The 22,411-nt window shown below is 34.3% G+C and overlaps 1 protein-coding gene across 8 annotated transcripts in view; it reads right to left on the reverse strand.

Annotated features, from left to right (window-relative positions):
- LOC148939580 (uncharacterized) overlaps positions 1-20,289 on the reverse strand; it is a 37,274-nt gene extending 16,985 nt beyond the window's left edge. For 2 of the 8 annotated variants that reach the window (XM_089106578.1, XM_089106577.1), the window contains exons 1-4: positions 20,139-20,288; positions 17,046-17,252; positions 5,925-7,820; positions 4,060-4,172 (exon numbers count right to left, since the gene is read on the reverse strand). In XM_089106578.1, coding sequence (XP_088962704.1) covers positions 4,060-4,172; positions 5,925-6,561 — 750 coding nt within the window. In that variant the 5' untranslated portion in view covers positions 6,562-7,820; positions 17,046-17,252; positions 20,139-20,288. Of the gene's footprint in view, positions 1-3,049; positions 4,173-5,924; positions 7,821-17,045; positions 17,253-20,138 lie in introns of those variants that run through there. The other 6 variants (XM_089106579.1, XM_089106580.1, XM_089106576.1 and 3 more) reach the window with 6 other exon arrangements.
- Between the last annotated feature and the right edge of the window lie 2,122 nt (positions 20,290-22,411).

Raw genomic sequence — 22,411 nt, forward strand, 5'->3', positions numbered from 1 at the left:
TTTTCCCTCCACTTACTCAAAATTGGATGCTTACTTTCTCCGCTTCAACAACCCATAAACCTTTCAACTCGATCCCCAAAACTGCTCCCAAGATATTGAAGATACAGCATTTTGGTGACTCGATACACATAGTGTCTTATATTTGCCTTTCCCCCTCCCCTTAGTCAAAATTAGATGTTTACTTTCTCCGCTTCAACAACCCATAAACCTTTCAACTCCATCCCCCAAACCACTCCCAAGATATTGCAGATATAGTATTTTGGTGATTCGATAAAGATAGTGCCTTATATTTGCCCTTTTCCCTCCACTTACTCAAAATTGGATGCTTACTTTCTCCGCTTCAACAACCCATAAACCTTTCAACTCGATCCCCAAAACTGCTCCCAAGATAGTGCAGATACAGCATTTTGGTGACTCGATACACATAGTGTCTTATATTTGCCTTTCCCCCTCCCCTTAGTCAAAATTAGATGTTTACTTTCTCCGCTTCAACAACCCATAAACCTTTCAACTCCATCCCCCAAACCGCTCCCAAGATATTGCAGATACAGTATTTTGGTGATTCGATACACATTGTGTCTTATATTTGCCGTTTTCCCACCCCTTAGTCAAAATTGGATGTTTACTTTCTCCGCTTCAACAACCCATGAGTGTTTCAACTCGATCCCCCAAACCCCATCCCAAGATAGTGCAGATATAGTATTTTGGTGATTCGATACAGATAGTACCTTATATTTGCCCTTTTCCCTCCACTTACTCAAAATTGGATGCTTACTTTCTCCGCTTCAACAACCCATAAACCTTTCAACTCGATCCCCAAAACTGCTCCCAAGATAGTGCAGATACAGCATTTTGGTGACTCGATACACATAGTGTCTTATATTTGCCTTTCCCCCTCCCCTTAGTCAAAATTAGATGTTTACTTTCTCCGCTTCAACAACCCATAAACCTTTCAACTCCATCCCCCAAACCACTCCCAAGATATTGCACATATAGTATTTTGGTGATTCGATACACATTGTGTCTTATATTTGCCCTTTTTCCACCCCTTAGTCAAAATTGGATGTTTACTTTCTCCGCTTCAACAATCCATGAACGTTTCAACTCGATCCCCCAAACCCCATCCCAAGATAGTGCAGATATAGTATTTTGGTGATTCGATACAGATAGTACCTTATATTTGCCCTTTTCCCTCCACTTACTCAAAATTGGATGCTTACTTTCTCCGCTTCAACAACCCATAAACCTTTCAACTCGATCCCCAAAACTGCTCCCAAGATAGTGCAGATACAGCATTTTGGTGACTCGATACACATAGTGTCTTATATTTGCCTTTCCCCCTCCCCTTAGTCAAAATTAGATGTTTACTTTCTCCGCTTCAACAACCCATAAACCTTTCAACTCGATCCCAAAAACCGCTCCCAAGATATTGCAGATAGAGTATTTTTAATACTTGGGCACACATAGCGTCTTTGGATTTACTTAGCTGTGTTTGTTGTTTCCAAGTTTACCTTGGGAAACTTTGAGAATCTTTGCCTAGCGAACGATTGCCTAGCTAAGAGTTCCTAACTGATGAACCGAGACCAAACATAGCCCCAATTTCTGTTAAAACTCATCCGTGAACAATAAAAAATTTTATAATTTAGGGTCATTGCCCCTTCTTGGATATTTCTACCCTAGCAGGACGCTCATTAGAGCTTTCAAAGACGCTGAACTAATGGCTATCTCTAAATTTTTAGCTAATACAAAGGGAGGGAAGACTGAGTAGGCCAGATAACATGAATGTGCATAGGAGGTGGATGCTTGTCCTCCAATTACTTTTGACCCTTAAAAAAGGCAAAAATTTTTTCAATATTCAATGGAGTGAGCCCCATCTAAGTTTTACAACCACTCCTGCCATGTGAAGTGACCTGAAAAAATAATGTCTTAAATAAGCATGGCTCTTTTCTATAGGCAACGCTACAGAACTACTACTACTACTACTACTAACAACTCACCGCAGCACCAACCTGAGGCCAACCCAGCTGCGCACGCTCCTCCTCCACCCCAATCTATTCAAAGCCTCCCTTTTTACACCCGCCCACAAAGTTCCCATTTCCTTCCCATTACACCCCCCCCCCCACCTCAGCCTTTCTTTCATTATAGCCCCAGAGAGCGGTATTGAACCACATTTTTCGTATAGAATATTGTTTGAAATACGGTCAGTCAGCCGGGTACCCAGAACAATCTGTAGGCAGTTTCTCTGGAAAACATCTAGCAAATCTTCATCCGCTTTTCGGAGCGTCCATGCTTCAGAGCCATATTTGACAGTAGTAACCAAGGTACTGATTTGCTTACATATTTAGCGATTTCCATGTTATTCGCTTACACATATAGCAATTTACATGTTATTCTACTACTTTACGTTCCTTCCTATGATATTCTGGGCCTTTATGTTCCTTCCTATGCTATTCTGGGCCTTTACGTTCCCTCCTATGATATTCTGGGCCTTTAAGTTCCTTCCTATGCTATTCTGTGCCTTTACGTTCCTTCCTATGATATTCTGGGCCTTTATGTTCCTTCCTATGCTATTCTGGGCCTTTACGTTCCTTCCTATGATATTCTGGGCCTTCACGTTCCTTCCTATGATATTCTGGGCCTTTACGTTCCTTCCTATGATATTCTGGGCCTTTACGTTCCTTCCTATGCTATTCTGGGCCTTTACGTGGCGCCCCTGTACCAAACAGGTTTCTGGTAGGTATAGTATTCTACCGGTCCTATAGGGGGGCCATGTAACCTCGTCTAAATTAACCTTAAAAAATAAAATAAAGCTATGTCGACTTTGCATATTTTATTCAACTGTACGCGCGCGTAAATAGGCTAACCTAACCTATGATCACACATACACATACACAGCCAAGCGTGGTGAACTTTGCCTAGCATATCACAACTGTGCAACAAGTGGTGGAAATGTGCCAAATGTGGTGGAACTGTACAGACCACGTGGTGCTCCAAGATGCACACTAGGTGGTGCATGCTAAGCGGGGGCGAACTTTGTTTTGTGTGTGTGTGTGTGTGTGTGTGTTCCGACTCTTGCATAAGAAAACGTTAAAATTTAGTAAATTGTCAAACGATGTCAAAATGTAACCTCATGCCGAACAAAAAAAAATAATTAGTTGAAGATGATGAAAATTAAAAAATGAAATAAAGGATTTAAGGATTTGGTAATATGCATATTTGTCTTATTAAGCAGCAACAATTTTGATCTCCTGTTTCTCTTGTGGCAGTTATCTGGCTTAATCTGCCAATATTTTAAGAAATGGGCCCATTTGAAAAATTAAAGTCACGTAAGAAATAAAACTTTTAGTTAAATTCTTATTTTTGCTATCTTGGAAAGGGGTTAGGTTAGGACAGTGGCGTATCCAGGGGGGGACCCCTCTCCCTAGCGTAGTGTAATTTAGTAAGTAAGCAAGTTTATTTGTAACCCGCAATATAAGATAAATGCGGAGTAAAAAGTAAAAATGAAATGGTGGGGGTAGGGAAGGGGGTTTTCTGGCATGATTTAAATAGAAATTAAATAAAAATTCCACTGAAAGTAAAAAGCAAAGTTAAAACTTGAACTAACAGAAATTATTCTGTATATAAAGGGGACAGCCCCTTCTTAAACCATGGCTCTTTACGCTACAGTCTTAAAGTCCTTTAAAAAGTATTCTAATCAAAAATGGCCCTTGTGTTTGAACAGTATTTCTTACAGAACTATGACAGAGAGTTAAACTTAAGTGTAAAGAGTGAGGGTTGAAGAAGGGACTGCCCCCTCATATATGGAATAATTTCCCTTGGTATGAAATTTTAATGTTGCTCCTTACTTTCAGTTGACTAAAATATATTTTTTCTTTAAATTCAATTTCTGATCGCTTTTCAAATCATGCCAGGAAATCCCCCCACCTCTTCGTGTACAACTTCCCCAGTGAAATCTGATATCACGAAGAAACTGCTTACTGCCATCACGTATTGGTATATAAAATTATTCAGTAGGGGTGGGAGTGATATATATTCGAGATAGGGCTCACAGATACTCACTCTGGTATTTTTCAGCGAATCTTTTTGAAACTTGATTTCCTCTGCCAAGGCTGCATCAGCATCATTACAACTCTGAATAGGTGCAGTAAAAAATGAATGATTCTTGTCATTACCTATAAAAGAAAATATTGCTTACAGTAAATTATAGTAAATAAAAAAGAAGCAATTTCAAACACACAACTAGTCCATTAGTCCCCAATAATTTAGAAAATAAACCATAAATAAGTCAAAAATAAATAAAAAAAAAACAAGTATCTGTCTTTACATAATCAATTAGCAAAGAAAGCACAAGAAAAAAAAAACTGGCATTAAAAATATAAAAGTATTGATAAACAATATCGAAGAAGTGACATAAAGGAAGAAAAAAAGCAGATAGGAAAAGTAAAAAAAAAAGCAAAGCAAGTATAAATCTAGGAAAGAATAAAGACAGAAGTAAAAAAAAAACATCACAATTCTGGATAAGTTCAGTACAAAATTAGTAATCCTTTCCATTATCTTCAAAAGAAAGTGGTGTTCATATTTGTTATCAACTTGTCACACACTTAAACATTACTCACATTTCTTAAAGGTGTCAAAACGTACTTATTAATTTCCCTAGTCTCATTCATCCTAGAAGGTCGTTTTGAGGCCTCTTGTTTCGAACAGGCTATTAAATGTAAATCCTAAATGAACACCCAGCTTCAGCCAGGTGGAGAAGGTACAACATGTGAGTGGAAATATATTGAATTTCCATCTCTTTGGGGGACAACCTGAAGGCCCAGAACCCTTTACATAACCACCCAAGGCTATTTTTGGGAGACAAGTGATGTCTATGCATTTCATGTATCCTAGTCATAAATTGTTGTAGTTTTAATTTGTCCAGGATGCAGTGTTAGACATTGAGAGTTCACAGCAACTTGTTATTGAAGATTCTAACATGGTAAGTGATACCAGTTTTATGCTGTAGTGATTATGCTTCCAAGACTATTTCTACTCCTCCTGCAAGAGCATCAGATACTTTATATGTGACTGAAAGGATTGCAGTTAATGAGACTGAAGAGCTCCAGAGATAGTAAGCAACCTTATAGAGCCCAGGTCAATGTTTAAAAGCTTTTGGTGAAGCCTTCTCCAGTCATAACACGACTTCTGGACTTGTCTCTGCTCAGGCAAACCAAGCTTGGTGAATCCCCAGCTGGAGAGAGAATGAGTTGAAGACCTTCTTTCCAGTTGAAGTCGAACGCCAAGATATTTTTTTAAGAAATGATAGACTGTCAAACTTTGATTAACTATCGACGTATTTGGTCAGACACCCACTTGATATTCTGTGATAACGCTGAATAAATATTTATATTTATAAATAAATATTTTTACACAATTCCTTAAAAAAAATAGTATCAGTGTTAGGAATAATGTGTACTGCTACTACTGCTAACCACTCAATGCAACTGCAATCAAATCTTATCTTTAGCAGTTTTATTTTTTCTTACAAAAAAAACATGTCATCATAAAATATATTGTAAAAAGTACATTTATGACCATAAAATTGCATTAATTACTGGTTCATGTAAAGGCGAACAGAAAAAAAGAAAACATTTTTCCTCTGTCAAATATTTTCGAATTTTAAGATCAATATTTTAACTTTGATGGTAGATGCATTGAGAAATACCAAAATTTTTCTTTTCTGTTAAAATTTGTTTTCATCTCCTGTATATTTTGAATATTTTGGGCAATAGATATTTATGATTTGATGGCAGTAACTTTGAGAAATATAAAGTTTCCTTCACTTTTAAAAGTGTCATGCTGAATAAAAACAAAAAGAAATAGAGTTCTTCCCCTTAAAATAATTAAAACATTGGAGGTATTACAAAATTTAAAAGAGGACTTACAACACAGAGTAAAGGCAAATTCATGAACAAGGTTACCAAGCTTCATTTGGTCACTCATTGCCAAAGGTGACACAGGGTCATCCTGCATCTTCTTCAAAAAAGGTGATTTTCCCTTGGGCAAAATAGTTGAGTCATTTTCATTACTTTTGAACAAAATTGGCAGAGAGTGATTGCTAGTTCCAACAGTAAGAGTATGTCCTGACACAGGATTAATGTAAAAACCCTTATATATGAGTGGAAATGCATTGATGCTACTCAACTCTGGTAATACTAATGTATTTATTGATGCTTTTCCTATGCCAGAATGGATAAAATCAACATCTGTTATTAATACAGATTTGCTGTTACAATCCAATGCTAATGCATTCACAGCTGAGTCACTACATATTTTGATATCTTCAAATTTATGTGATGCCTTCCGAATATCCATAGAATCACTGGTCTTTCCAGCATCATGGTCTAGGCTATCTATTCCTTTTAATGCAACATAATCATCACCGTTTTTTACTTCTTGCTGCTGTATAGGGTTCTGAATATCAAAAATATCAAGGTCTGATGTGCTACCAAGATCTAAAGTAACATTTCCTTTTTGCGTAGCTAGCTCATTACTGCCTAATATATCTTTACAGATAAACATCCAAGAGGCACTGCACTCTTCATTTTGAAGTTCTAAAGCAACACTTTTTTTGTGTGTTTTATAATCATTGTCATTAGTAGCAGTATTCAGTCATATGCTTGCATGTGTCAATGCCAAACTACAGCTGTCATCAACTACCTGGAATTTTTCTTTCTTATTTATAGATTCACCATCTTCAAATTGCTTACTTGAATCGATATCAGATATGATAGCCACCTGACAATCAGCAACTGCTAACACTGGTGGTGTAGATATATTATTGGTAACAGAAGGCTCAAGCTTTTCAAGTGCAAATGTGACTGGTGTTGAATTTGCAGTGTTCTGTTTGAGGCATGCACGTGTTAATGCCAAACTATAACTATTATCGAATACCTTGAACTTTTCTTTATTCTTTATAGATTTACCATTTTCAAGTTGTTTATTGGCATTCACTTCTGGTATGTTGGCCACCTGATAATCAGCAATTATTAATCCAGTTGGTGAAAAAATTTTCTTGGAAACACAAGGCTTTAACTTTCTATCACTAAATTCAACTGGTGGAAGCAAAATAATACCAAATGAATTGTCAATTTTGAAATGATTTTTTATTGGCTCAAATAAATGCTTTGGGCCCTTCTGTTTCTGAATTTCACTTGACTTCCTTCTCTGTGTTTTACTTTTATGTAGGATTCCATTTTGCTGATTTTGATTATAATTGCGGGCTATTTCTTGATCAATCTGCCCAGGTTTTTCACTATCAACACTTAATACATGGTAAGCATTTGATAAGTTTGCACAAATGTCTTTAAAATGTACATTCTGCACTATTTTTTTTTTTTGGCTTTTCTGTTCCTGAACTTTCTCTGCTAAAATTGAAAATAAACTTTCTGATATTTTTCCAGTGTTTTTTTCCTCATTTCTATCAAGTACAATAGGGTTTGCAGCAAAATTTCTTTGACAAGTGTATTTGACAATGCTGCTTTTCATTTCATTTTTCTTAGGCAGCTTTATTTTTTTGTCAGATTTAGTTAATTTTGTAAAATTATGTCCTTGTCTATATTTTAATCCATGAAAAAGGGAATACCCTTTTGTACATCTTTCTAAAGACAGCAAATGACCAGTTGAGCCATCAATAGGTGCTTTAATATCAAATTTCTGTGAATCATTAGAGGCAAAACTGTTGCTTCTTTCTCCTTTAAAAGTTGTCTCTTTATTCAAGCTTTCAAGAAAGCATCTGACAGATGATTTCCTCTCCAATTTCCTTTTCATTTGTACAAAGCCTAAAAAAACACATCAAATTAAATGAATACAAAACAAAAGTAACAAATAAAATGAAAATATTCCCCCGTTTTGACCTGTTTCAGCTATGGGATTTAGCTGTCAATATCTGACCCCCTTCCTTTTCCCTGTGTTAATTAATGGATGATTGCAAGTGCTTGTGAAGTGTAAGCTTTACATGCTTATAGGATAGAACTTTATTTTCTCCACTTAAATATGAATTGAATTATTACAACTTAGGGAATTTTGGACATACTGTGATCCACTAAGCTTCAGAAAATAACACAATGCATTTTTTTTTCTTTTGCTTTGGAGAGCAAAAACTGTAATTGAAAAAAACTGTAGATAATGCTTCTTATACAACCACAAAAAAATTAATTGAAATAACAACCTTTCTTGATCCTTGGAAAAAACAAGAATTCTATAGGTCCTAATTTATTTTGTTAACATGTTTCCTTTAGACATGGTCAAACAATAAAATTTTGCCAATATATGAAGGCTAATGGGTTGTATTTTTTTCCATCAGGAGAGGGAGGAGTATTGCAATTTGCCTTCAGGAATTAAGTCAGTAGGTCAATGTATTTTTGAATATTTTAATGTAAGGTAGCTTTCAAATTTTTGGGGGATTACCTTCAAGTGCACCCCTGGTCTTAAAGTACCAAGGACATGAAAATGAAAAAATGTACCCCCTGTCTCTGCTTTCGATCTATCTATTCCTTCAAATCAGGATTTTCTTCAGTTTTTATTTGGTTGTAATACAACTATCAAGATCATTCTTAGTGCATAATTCTCTCCTATATTAACACACTAGCGCCGTTCCTTTACTCACCTGTGTGCTAAGATATTACATCTTTTGACAAAAAACTCTTAAAAGTTAAATATTAGCACTAAGATCTTACATCTTATACAGCGTTCTTTTGCAAACGTTTTTAATCATTCTGCTCTGATCAGCGGTCTAAGAACAATGATGATTATATCATCGAAGTTCTCTTGTCATTATTCTGTGTGGCAGAAATATGGTGTCCTTCACACTTTCTGCTAACATCAGTGAGCTGATGTTAGATCTTTGAACAAAGATCTTAGATCTTAGAACAAAGATGAGTTAAAAGAACGGAAATCTTTGCAGAAAGATGTGAAATCTTAGATGTAAGATCTTAGTGCATAAGAATGGGCCTACTGAGTCATCTTAAAAAACAAATTTATTTTTGTTTACACAGAAGCCAAAGAAAAATTCTTATACCACCCAAGTTATGTGGAATAGAATAGAATTTTATTTTAAAAATTTCTATCACAGCATAGTTAAAAAGAAAAAGTAAATAGATAACATTAAAATTAATGACTAATTTTCCTGGCTATTATATACCTCAACAAAACTCTTATGATATCTTTCATCTTTAGTGGGGATGGGATTCAGTTTGGGATTTTATACAAGACAGTCTGTTGAGGGCAGGAAGGTAGGGTTCAGGGATGATGGAATGTAATCAAGGAACAGACAGGATCTTGATACCGAAAGAAAGGCATAGGAGATTCCTTCTCTAGGCCAACATGGCGAGCTTGAAATTACCTAGTAGATAATGATATGAAACCTTCCCTTCAACCATTTATGAATCTAAGTCCTTGTTTTTGGACATTTTCAATCTTATAAATATGACCTGAAGAAAGACCAAAATCCCACACTGGACAAGCAAACTCCAGTTTTAGCCAAATAAAAGAACAATAAAGTTGAAGAAGATCCTCAGAAGGGCAAGAAAATTTATCAAAAGTTTTAGAAGGGAAACCGAAGCGGAAGCTTGTTTGAGGATGTTTTGAACATGGGCATTCCACATCAAGTCAGCACTTATTGTCACCCTTAGTAGTTTAATGCATTTGACAGAGATTTTGAGAGGAATGGGGTATGTGAAAGAAGGGGGTGATTTAAAAAAATTAACTGTCATAATTGACAATTTATCAGCATTAACTTTCATCTTTAACAAAGAAGCCTCCTGTGCATCATATGTGCATCGTAGGGTCGTGCATTTGAAAAATAAACTGGGTGGTAAAGCCTTTGCTATTGAACAAATATTGAGTAGTGAGAATATGTAAAAATTAAGTAAGAATAGTAACATTTTTCAAATCAGAAGAAAAAAGTATTGATGAGATGATACTCTCTCTAGCTCTTAAGGGTATTCATCTTTGACAGTCTTTAAGAATATTTGTAATATAAAAGCAAAATCTTTCCAAATACTTCTTCATCTGAAATGAGACACAAGAAAGTCTTTTTAACCTCATACTTTTGGTCATTTCCTATATATATAAGCTAAGGTATTAAAGATCTGTAAATCTATTCCTCAAATTGAGGGAAACCTCATTGATATAGCTTGAAATTCTACTGAAATTATAGAATTGCATTTTCATTTTTAAAGCCTAGGTTTTTTATTGATTAAAACATAAATAGGCCTAAAGGAAGAATATTTCTTTTTTTTATGACAATTCAGACCTGTCAAGTATTTAATCTTCTAAGCCCAAGAAATAGCAATAGGGTAGAAATAGTACCATGACAATAGTAACGTAAGTGCATTTCCTGTCCTGAGTTCATTCGTGAAAGTCTTATTTACCTAACTCAGGTGCTTACAAAGATTGCTAGAAGCCCCTAAACTAGATTTGTACTGTAACTTATAAGTATTTTAAAAGTGGACAACAAAGGAAGGAAACAAGCGTAAGATGATAAATCTAATACTACTACTAAGGTGTTGTGAAAGCTCTTAGAAATGATAAACATAAGTATTTTGAATTTTCTAAAGTAATTTTTAGAATTTTATAGTGTTTCCTTCTAAGGAGACCAACCAATAAACTAGTATCTTTTCCTTTCTTGTATAATTGTTTTAATATAAAAAATAGGCTTGTGCTAAAGTAGGCTGACTTGAGTAGACAGGGCTTATCAGTCTTGTGGTTGGCCTATTGTGAATATACCAGCATTATAAAAAAAAGATCCTGCTTAAGTATCTGTAGAAAAAATTCCTGCTTTATTATATGCAGAAATTATAAAATTCTAGATGAAGGATATTTAGTAAAATTAGAAATCAGGTGAGTTAGGATAACCTAGCATTAATTTTTCGAATTTTTCCAGAGTCTAAAGTACACCCAAGAAATACCTTTTAAGGAATCAGTGCTAACACAGATTAACTACTAAAGTCAGAGGCATCACTAGCAGAAATTATTGGAGGGGGAGGGGGCATGAATTTTAATCAGCTTGTTTGTTATTTTTACTGTAGGATTTTGGTGTTATTGCTATTAAGATTACTATACTTAGTATTCTCTTTTTTTACCAGTTGACACTGATTTTTATGATATATTTACATCAGCGTGTTTACCCTGATAAAAAAGAAGTGAGTCAGTAAAAAAGTTTTGTCTGAACCACTTTTTGCACAAATGCACCACCATGAAGCACTACTTCCTCTCCAACTAGAAAGTTTAATATATAGTTGCTTGATACTCATAATAAATTGGCTATTTAAGAATTGTCAATTGATGGCAACTTTTACTCCCTTATGAACTAAACTGTAATTTGGTGCCCAAAAATGGCAGAAATTAGCCAATTTCTAATGACCAGAGCTTTTAGTTCACTGAAAAAGGGCACAAAACTCCCAAGTTTCATTTAAATAACCCCTCTCCTAATATTACAAAACCATTAGTTTAGTAAAATCACCTCTGGGAAAAACAACAACCAGCACCTGTGATGCTTGTTCCACAAGTTCCAAATTTTTGTAAATAGAAGTGTTAAATATCTACTGTAGTTTTTTGGAACAGTTTCTTTATATTTGCTGAATCTATTCAAGTCAGTTATCACTTGTTTGGTTAAACTGTTTTTCCATGTGCTGATATTCACAATCTGTTTTGAAAACTTTCACTAACTATATTTCTATAGGCTCAATTTAATGAAATAGTTTGTCTGAACAAACCTAACACTAATCTTATTATTGCATATACCTTAATCCATTTGAAAGCTTTATGGTCCTCTAGACCTGTATACAAATAATATTTAAATTGATTTAAAAAAAAAAGTGGACAATACTGGAAGAATACATGATAATTTCAGTGATACAAACATGCTGTCAAGATTAAAAACAACATAAAAATCATTGTTTCATTATACTTTTAATATATTCTAAGGGCTAAGCCTGGGACCAATAGGCAGAGGGGGGGGGGGGCATGTTTGGAAAGAGCAAAAAATAGGAAACCAATGGATAGCATAGCCCTTTAATTTTTTTGTTGATGTTGTTTGGGGTTTGATGCATTTGACCAATTGATCATATGTGTTTGCATCACTCAATTGTTCTGTGCCTTCTGTAATCACTAGGTTGCTTGGGTGTCACTTCAGTCAATATTCATTGTGCTAGATTAGGTATCACTTATTGTGCTATTGGTTGGGGGTTATTCACCTGCAGCAAATGCCTGCATTGAAAAACAGGAATCAGAGTAATTGAGCTGTGCTTTGTCATAAAACAATTAAAATACATTTACAACACAATTAAAATAAATAATGCAAATATACATCATTCCTATCACATATGTAGATATAAAAAACCAACCTGATAAAATATATATAACTAAATAATAAATAAACAGATAATAAACAAATAATGCAAATATACATCATTCCTGTAACATACACCAAATACAAAAAACAAAGCTGACATAAAAAAAAAAATATCCTATAGGGAAAGAACAAAACCTGTAGTCTTAACAAATCTACCTAAAAGGTTTGTGCTTAGTCTTCTAGCCCAAAGAGGAGAAGTGTGATATCCCAGAACAGAAAGCATTGTGAATACCTTAAATGCCTTCTAACAGTAATTCCTTAGTATTTCCCTCTCCTTTTCATATTTTCTATTGTTGAAGATTAATTTGTTTAGCATGTTGCCTTTCTTTCAGAAGTGGCAAAGACTAGGCTTATACTAAGGCTGCACACCTATCAAGGCATCAGGCAAAAAGGGAAGGAAAACACTGTTGTCACAGTAGCATCTATTTGATCTTATGTTAAAATACTGGGTAAAATTCTACTTTAGCTACTTTTGGCTATCTTGGAAAGCAGTAAGGTCAGGAAAGTGAAACTTTCAGGGATGGGTCTACAGGCTAGAGTGTGTCCCAGAAAGGTATTTTTGAAGAACCTACCTCCAGTCCTTCTCCCTCTAGAGGGTCCTGACCTTTAAGAATCTGTGTGCTATAAAAGTGAAACCTTGCAAACTATATCTTCTGCTAAAATGAAGTACAACAAAATTGTTTTCAGCTTCACAACTTTGTTCAATCTCTATTTATAATGTTTTAAAGATGTTTAAACACTTTTCCTAAATTTGGAAAAAAAACAGTGATATGGCTTAAAATGCTACTTAAATAACAGAAATTGCATTTTCAGAACTAAAGCCAGAGAAAAAAAACTAATAAATGAAAATTAAGGTAAAATATTGTTTTGTCAAAATTTCAATAGGTTCCAGGAATTTCAATTTCAAAATTTCAATAGGTTTCAGGACCATCTAGAGGGAGAAGGAGTGGAGGTAGGTACTTCAAAATGTCTTCTGGGACATACTTTAGCATGTAGACCTATCCCTGAAAGATTAATTTTCCTAACCTAAACCCTTTGCAAGATAGCCAAAGCAGAATTTTAGGTATTTGTTTAGTCTTATGTCACCTGATAAGGAGACATGTTAAGAAAACAATTCTTACTTTAAAATATGTATAATGATCATAGTTCTTATATTATCCAAGGAGAGAATCTTTATCATCAAGTCTTTACTCTAAAAATCCTTCTTTTTCCAGCTTAAGAGAAAATGTTTCCTAAAATCACCACGTTTTTGATTCAATGCTTAAGTCTTTTTAAATTGCTTCCTAATAAGTTCTTTTATAGATAGTGTTCATGCCTGTCTTTAGCATTCATATTTTGATATTTGCCCTTTGCCACTGCTCTTTAAAAGAAAAAAAAAATATATTAAATAGACCGGCATGAATGCTATCTATAAAACAACTTATTAGGTGGCAATTTAAAAAGACTTAAGCATTGAATTTTCAACGTGGTGATTTTTGGAAACTTTTTCTCTTAAGCTGGAAAAAGAAGGATTTTTAGAGGAAAGACTTGATAATAAAGGTTCTCCCCTTGGATAATCTAAGAACTAGGATCATTATACATATTTTAAAGTAAGAACTGTTTTCTTAACATGTCTCCTTATCAGGTGACATAAGGCAAAAGAAATACCAACCAGTCTAGTCTATATAAGGAAGCAAGTTAAGAAAATAATTCTTACTTCACAATATGCAGTTATCACAATAAGATATCAAATATTTCTAGGATGTGTATCTAAGACCAGTCTAGTATATAAGGAAATAATTGTTGCTTCATAATATGCAGATATCACAATATGATAGCATTAGTAGGCTACTTGTCTATTAGGCCTAGGCCTAATAGCCTATGTTTTTGGTACATGGCATTGATGGTGTCTAACTACAAATTTAGATTATTTGAAAACAGGGTAAAATTCTACTTTAGTTACTTTTGGCTATCTTGGAAAGGGGTTGGGTTAGGAAAATGAAACTTTCAGGGATGGATCTACATGCTAAGGTATGTCCTGGGAAGGTACTTTGAAGTACCTACCTCCACTCCTCCCCCCTCTATATAATGGTAAATTACTGCACATTACTAGTTGTTTTAGCTCACATTTCATCCTATATTACTATCATAATTATAAATCACTGCTTACCTTACAGAACTTCAGCTTTTAACCATGTTCATTAAAACATATTCCAAAATCCTATTTCCATCCCTTTAACTTATTTACTATCTAGCTGACATTGTTATGGAACCCATTTGTGATGTCACATCTTTGCTTATCATAACCCCTTTTAACAGTAGCATGCAGGTGCCATGGGGTAGAAGACAACTCTGTGTTGATAAGCCATTTAAACTTTATTAATTAGGGAAAGGATTTGACAAGAGATAGACCAGTAAAAATATCCTAATTGTTTTTAGAGGACAAATTGTGTTATGAGAAGATGTTTTTATTTTTATAGGTCCATGCACTCATGAAGCTTTTTAAATATTTCTCAAGCACTAATTGAGAGAGCACTACAAACATCAGAATTGACTTTAGAAGACAAGTTATGTCATGGGAAGGTGTTTTTGAAATCCCCCTCCCCAAAACTCAAAAATTTCTAAAATACTACTTAAGAAGCTTTTTAAATATTTCTAAAGCACTAATAGATAGAGCGCTACAAATATCAGAATTGACTTCAAAGGACAAATTATGTTATGGGAAGATGTTTTTGAAATACCCATTACCCATTAAAATTTTGACAAAACAACATTTTACCTTAATTTTCAGTTATCAGTTTCTTTTTCTCTGGCTTTAGTTCTGAAAATCATTTGAGCAGAATTTTAAGCCATATCAATGTTTTATTTCCAAAATTTAGGAAATTTATTTGCATATATTTAAAAAGTTTGGATTGAGCAAAGTTTTGAAGCTGAAATAATTTTGTTGTACTTCATTTAAACAGAAGATCTATTTTGCAAGGTTCCATTGCTATAACTCACAGATTTTTAAAGGTCATTCAAAGTTTTTGAAATCCTCCTTACTATTCATCCCCTTCCCCCTTCATACTCTAAAATCTGGTTGATAATTTGAAATTTGAAAAGCCTTATTTTCCACAGGGGTATTTTTTTTTTTTTGGGGGGGGGGGGGATTTTCTGTGAGGGTATTTCCCGTGGGGGGGGGGGTATTTTCCGCGGGGATTTTCTGACGGGTATTTGCCAAAAACCATAAATTTGAAGGTATGAGTTTTATTAAAATCTTTTACTTTTAGGGGTTGTTTCCCCCTTTTACGAAACTCAGACAAATTTTTTAGACAGGCAAATCATCAACCAGATTTTAAAGTATGATTTCGGTGCAACACGTTGCAACAAAATGGTCAGATTTAGATTAGTATAAGCAGGGGCACCGCAAGCAGGTTGCTGACCACCGCCCCGCCCTCCCCCTGCTATCAAATCCCCTTGCAGCTAACCTCTCCACCCTTGAACGAAAATTTTTATATTAGTTCCAGCATTTTTTACATATTTTAAATTGCGGATGTAAAAAAGAAAAGCAAACTTTTTCAACATTATAGGATTAAGCTATTTGAATATGTTTTATGTGGTTACCCAACTCAAAATGTTTAGGGGTTTCCAAAAGAAAAAAAATCAAAACAAATATAGATTATTCGGTACTTGTGCATTATAAGTAACCCACTGCCAGAGACTGTACAAGGAAACCAGACAAACGGGTATTTGTTAGACAAATGGATCAAAAAGCGTGATTTCTTATTGCGTTTACAATATTTAAACTGTTCTTTTTTTGGGTTTAGGGAGGGAGAAAGGTACCTTGGTTAGGTTACGTATTTAATATATGCTATAATTTACCCCCACCCCTAATGTGCAAATATGTAGCCCAAATTTGTTTCTAAACTATTATATTCATCCTATTTTATTTTATTTTATTAGCAGTAACCAATTTGGTCAGTTTTAATTTGGTTTGATACTAACTCTCTTGCCTTAAATGTTTTTAAAACTTATGTTTTAGTTTTTCTCTTGTATATCTCAGGCTTTTTTTTAGTAGTCGAAAGGATGACCATGTCCGTTTCCTAGGCATTCTCTTAGATGAAAATTTATTTTTAAACACCATACTGATTTGATTAACATGAAGGTATACATAAACCTCATTGATTAGGATTAAACTACGGTATTCTAAGAAACTCAGACATATTTTTGCTGGACCAATTCTAAGAATCCTATTTTACAGCTTAATTATTCTTATGAATTGTTGTTTTGTTGTCAAAACAAATGCTCTTAATATTAACCTTATATTAATATTCTTAATTTTTTCTAAGTACGCAAAACAAACTAGCAATATACAATTAAGACAAGTAGAAAATTCATTTTCCCTATTTTTGAACGCGGTGTATTCCTCTCCCCATATCAGCTTGTATTCTTTCCGAAACCACTCTCTTAGCTGCAAACTCAAACCTTGTAAATGATTTTTCATCATAAAAATAGGATTGATGTTTTGCCACCGCTCACACTTATCAGAATGGCAACAGGAACACAGGAAACCTTTTGAATAGGATTCACACATTTCCTCAATACAGAAAGTACAGTCTTAAGCCTGAATATTATTATTCTATATATTATATAATATATATATAATATAATATTATTATTCTATAAAGCATACCTTAAAATGCTCTTAACATTCCTTCATATTTGGCTTGTTGATTTTTTATTTTCTGTTCTTATGCATGTTACTTGTGAATGGCGAGGAATGGTTATTGAACATCCACTACCTTCATTCTTGAAGGAACCATCTGGAAGGAACCAAACTTGAAAAAATCACCTGTGTTGCAAGATGAAGCAAGTTGAATCAAGTTGAAATAAGCTGAAACTGTCAAAATCAAGGAGACATCAGAAAGAACGTATAAAAATACAGACTTAAGGATGTAGTTAAGTCCTTTGAGCATGCTTTTAAAATAAAGAAATAATAAAATGAAAGAAACCTTAATTCTTTTATTGAATTTCAAATTTTTCGTCCATTAAAATAAGTGTTTTGTGTATATGTTTTCAAGAGAACTATCGTACTGATTTTCGATACGGGCAACGCTGAGCATCACTAGCGCATGCATTTTTAATTTCGTATTGCCCCCATGTTGAAGTACTAGATTCTTTTTTACTGAGATCAGAAACTGAATAGAAAATTTCATATCTTAGTATTTCAGTTTTTCCCCTTTTTTTTCTGGTATTATAAGTAGCCTTGTATAAAATGAAAAGGAATCCCCTTAGTTTTGACCTTGTTCACCCCCCCGTCTCAGTGGCAAGAGTCGCCTAAAGAAATCAAAGAAAATACAAAACCGAAATGGTGAATCTTTGTTGCTTTAACGCAAATGGAACAGGAATGAAATATGGTATAGATTAACATAATACAGATAAAAATGTACATAAATAAAAATATCCACAATTATACATAAAGAAGATAGAAAATAAATAAAAGATAAATGGAAAATCACGACAGAATATGCAGCATTGGAAATAGTCCCGAAGCACTACGTCGCAAAACTTAGTGCAAAAGGCATATATGAGCATCATTAATTTTTTTTTTTTTTTGCATTTACACAGGATTACGAAATCCATGGTAATTAAGTAAAGAAAAAACCATTCTAAGAGCGAAATTCTAACATAAAAAACTAAATACTACTACTACTACTGCTAACAACTCATCACAGCACCAAGCTGCCTGAGACCAACACAGCTACGCACGCTCCTCCTCCATCCCTCTCTATTCAAAGTCTCCCTATTTACACCCGCCCACGAAGTTCCCATTTCCCTTAAATCTTTCTTTATGACGCCCTCCCACCCCAGAGGAGGACAACCTGCTTTCCGTTACCCCTAGACGGTTTGCCGAAAAGAACAATCTTTGGCAATCTGTCGTCCTTCAACCGCACAACGCGCCCTAGCCACCTCAACCTTTCTTTCATTATTGCCCTAGAGAGCGGTATTGAACCACACTTTTCGCATAGCCTATTGTTTGAAATATGGTCAGTCAGCCAGGTACCCAGAACAATCTTTAAGCAATTTCTCTGGAAAACATCTAGCTAATCTTCATCCGTTTTTCGGAGCGTCCATGCTTCAGAGCTATATTTGACCACTGTCATCACTGTAGCATTTATTATTCTAATCTTGGTTTGCAAAACTATCTTCCTATTCTGCCAAACTTTTTTTAATTGTGAAAAAACACCCTAAAAAACCCGCCTTGGCTATTCTACTTTTAACATATTCACTGCTCCCACCATCTTTACTAATAATACTACCAAGGTAAGTGAAGCTGCCCACCTGATCAATCTTTTCATTACCTAACGTCACCTTTTCATCTTCACTTATTCCTAGCCTTAGTGACTTAGTCTTCTTAACATTAATTTTCAAAACTATTCTAGCACCCTGAACTTGCAAAACCTCTAAAGCTTCATTCATTTTGCTCACACTTTCATCTAGGATGCTTAAATAATCAGCATAATCGAATTCCAGAACTTTTTCCTCCCCATTTAAATCCGTGTTCTCCCATTGCCTTTTCTGTGCTGCTTAAGACAAAGTCCGTCAAAATGATCCATATAAAGGGGGATAGAATACAACCCTGCTTAATTCCCGATTTAATACAAAACCAGCTGCTAACCTCATTTCCTACCTTAACCACAGCAGTGTTATTCTCGTACATAACACTAATCACTTTAATGTATTTGTCAAAATAGTGTAATTATGTACATTTCCCTTAGTTTTGATGTCGTTCACCCCCCTTCCCTCTCAGTAGCAAGAGCCCCCTCGCAAAATCAAAGAAAATTTTAAACTGGATAGAGGTGACCCTTTGGTGCTTTAACACAAATGCAACAGGAATAAAAAATATAGTATAGATTAATATACCATATAAAAAATATATATGATTATATATAAAAATAGATACTAGACGCATGGAAAATCATGGTAAAATATGCAGCACTGAAAAGATTCTCAGAACACTATGTTGCCCTGCTTAGTGGAAAAGGCGTATCTGTGCATCTTTCAGTTTTTTTTTTACATTTACACAAGATTAAGTCAGTAATCATTACATATATCAGAAAAGAAAGAAACAGTTTTAGGGCAAAATTCTAACATAAGAAATTGAGAAATAGTGTAACTATGTAAATTGTACAAAATTAAAACCTTTTCATTAAAGTGAATTTTACATCAATTTTACAAAAAATAGATATGACCTTTTTCAGCAAGAAAAGGAAATAAGATCTGTGAAACAAGCTTTAGCCATTTTTAACATGGTAACAAACTAAGCAAAGTGAAAAACGTTCCAATTGTAAACAAAACTCTAGAAAAGACACCCTTTTTACAACAATTCCAAATATGTAAAATTTACTGCGTTTAAAGTTGTCCTTTAAAAAGTTTTTTAAAGGACAAAAAAAAAATTTTTTTTGTTGTCCTTTAAAAAGTTTTTGTCCTTTAGAAACTTTGCAAAGTGTTCAAAAAGGGGAAAAATATTTGGGATCAGGCGATTAGGAGATTTTAGATAAGGTTCTTAGATATTTGTTTTATAATTTCATAAGATTTGAGGTTCTTAGATAATCGGGATTAGGAGAATTACAGATCCTATCTAAGAAATGAGTGGCTTTTAAGTGTTTCAGTGAGTTTTTTTTCACTCTACTTTTCCAGACATTTATTACATTTTTCTCCTACTTTGGACCTCCTATAGAAAAGGACTGTAAGTATTTTTTTTTTGTAAGAGGAAAAAACTTACTTTTATTTTGTTTTTCACCAAGACAAACATGGGCTTTCTTTGAACTAAGCTGCTATAATATTCCAGATCAAATTCTCCTTTTCTTCAAAAAATTTATCCCATGGCCCATTCCCTCTCCCAACTTCAACTCTCACAAACACCTGGTTTGGATAATCAATCTCCATCTCCTAAAAATGGAATTCAAACAATATTAAAAAGCAAGTTATGAGTTTTTAGGCCACTATTTTAAGTTTTGTCACGGAGGTTAAATTACCTAATATTTAAAAAAAACTCTTTTTTGGCAGCAGGGGCATTAATTGAGAGAGAGGGCAGGGGTCATATCTCCCTAGATGTTTACCCTTCTAGATTTCGAAAAATACCTATATTTTGGTATTTTTTAATTCAAAAAATGACCACGAGAGCATTTTTTTAATGCCATCTAGAGGTAAAAACTTACTCCAAGACTATATCCAGGGGGATTAGGGGGTTTGAACCCCCATCTTCCCAAACAAATAAATAAATTGTATACATTTTTTAACCAAGTATTAATGCTAAAAAAAAGACTCAAAACTTAAAAAAGAGGTTTAGAGGACTCATTATTTATAAATAGAGATAAATAAAGTGTAAAGAGGAGAAGGAGAGAAACTTTTTTTAAAACAAAAAACAAAATAAACAATAAACTGAGAAACTGAACAAAAGCTGAAAAATAAAATACATTTTGAAGATGAGATACTTTTTTTTTTTTTGAATTTTAGTTTTGACTGTTGTAATATTGATCAAAGTAAGACGCAATTTCTTTTCATACTTTCTTTTCCTCGCCTCTTTCACTGAAAACAGAGCATCACCAGTCACATAAATACTATTCTGGTTTTGCATCGTTTTTCTCTTTAGCTTCTTTCCATTCTTGAGCATTTCAATTTTATTCTCATGGTTGCTAACATTAACCATGAAATATTTCTTGTCTTTTATAATTGTAATAATCAAAAACTGTGGTATCACTGGTAAATCCAAACTGTCTGTGCATATCTCAGTAAACATTTTCTTAGCCTGAGCTTTGTCCTCACAAACTGCATTCCATATAATTATATTATTTTCCGTCGTCTGGTATTCAGTAGCCATAAGCCTACCAGACATATGCAAATTCTTTTCTTTGAAATACTTCACTTCTGTCTTCAGGTTAACAACTTGAGTTTTCAGCATCAAAACTTCATTTTCCCCAGCAGCCATCCGTGAACTCAGCCCGAAAGTTCGTATTGTAAAGCCACTTGTTCTGATTCTATCGCTTGTATTTTATTTTCTAGTGTATTAAATCGCTCATTGATTGAATGAACTGATTTGCGAGTTTAATGCAAAATATCCATCATTTTCGCAAAATCTTCTGACAAGGCTTGAAATGATGCCCGTGCTTTCGTCGACTTCCGAGTGTTTTCATTACCTTGTTTAAGTATAGGTGTGGCACTACCAGAAAGAAAACTATCAGGACCCAGAGATTGAGCTATACAAAGCTGAAATAATAACTGCATGTGGTTCAGCAATAATGGGCCATAATCAGCAAAATTTCTAAAACATAGGCCATCACAATCAAGAGAATCTGAAGTTTTTACTTTCTTCAGTGCCTAATATAAATCACTCATACTTAAGAAAAAGATTTCTGAACATACTGGTTAAATAGAGAAAATATTTTAATATAATGGCACACAAAATTCATAAGGTTTAATTTCAACTGAGCTGGGGGAGTATGCTTACTGCTATTGATAACTCTAGTCCAGGTCATTTTCCTATTTGGAGTGTCCCATGTGTTGAGCCTTGCATTATGTGAACAGGATTTGTATTCTTTCTTTTTTACTTGACTGTAAACACAGCACCAGAAGAGGTCTGATTGCAAGCATTCCACAGTTGCAACCAAAACTTTGCATGGTTCTTTACTTTTTTCACTTCTGGATATATATTCCACAGGGGCTTGCAAGGCCCAGACCACACATGCTCAATCAGAACTGCAGCTTTTGTGGCCAACTTTAGACATTCCACAATCTGGTAATAATATGCATTTAGGTCTTCCTTAGAATCAAGCGAATTAATCAAAGTCTGGAGCAACTGACACAGGACTTTAATAGTTGAGAGTAGAGTGCAGTAGCAATATGCATCTCAACATTTATCTGATTCCAATTGGGCTTTTGATACCATTTTGAATGGGGACCCTTAAAGTGGGCTTGAGCATCAGGAGGCTCAATTAGGCACAAAATAGGGAGATGGTCATCACTGATTTTGCATTCATCTACAGACACCTTGGATTT

The sequence above is a fragment of the Artemia sp. Qi Xiang Cuo genome, chromosome 21 (genome assembly GCF_049724085.1).
Source record: "Artemia sp. Qi Xiang Cuo chromosome 21, ASM4972408v1, whole genome shotgun sequence".
Lineage (NCBI taxonomy): Eukaryota > Metazoa > Arthropoda > Branchiopoda > Anostraca > Artemiidae > Artemia > Artemia sp. Qi Xiang Cuo.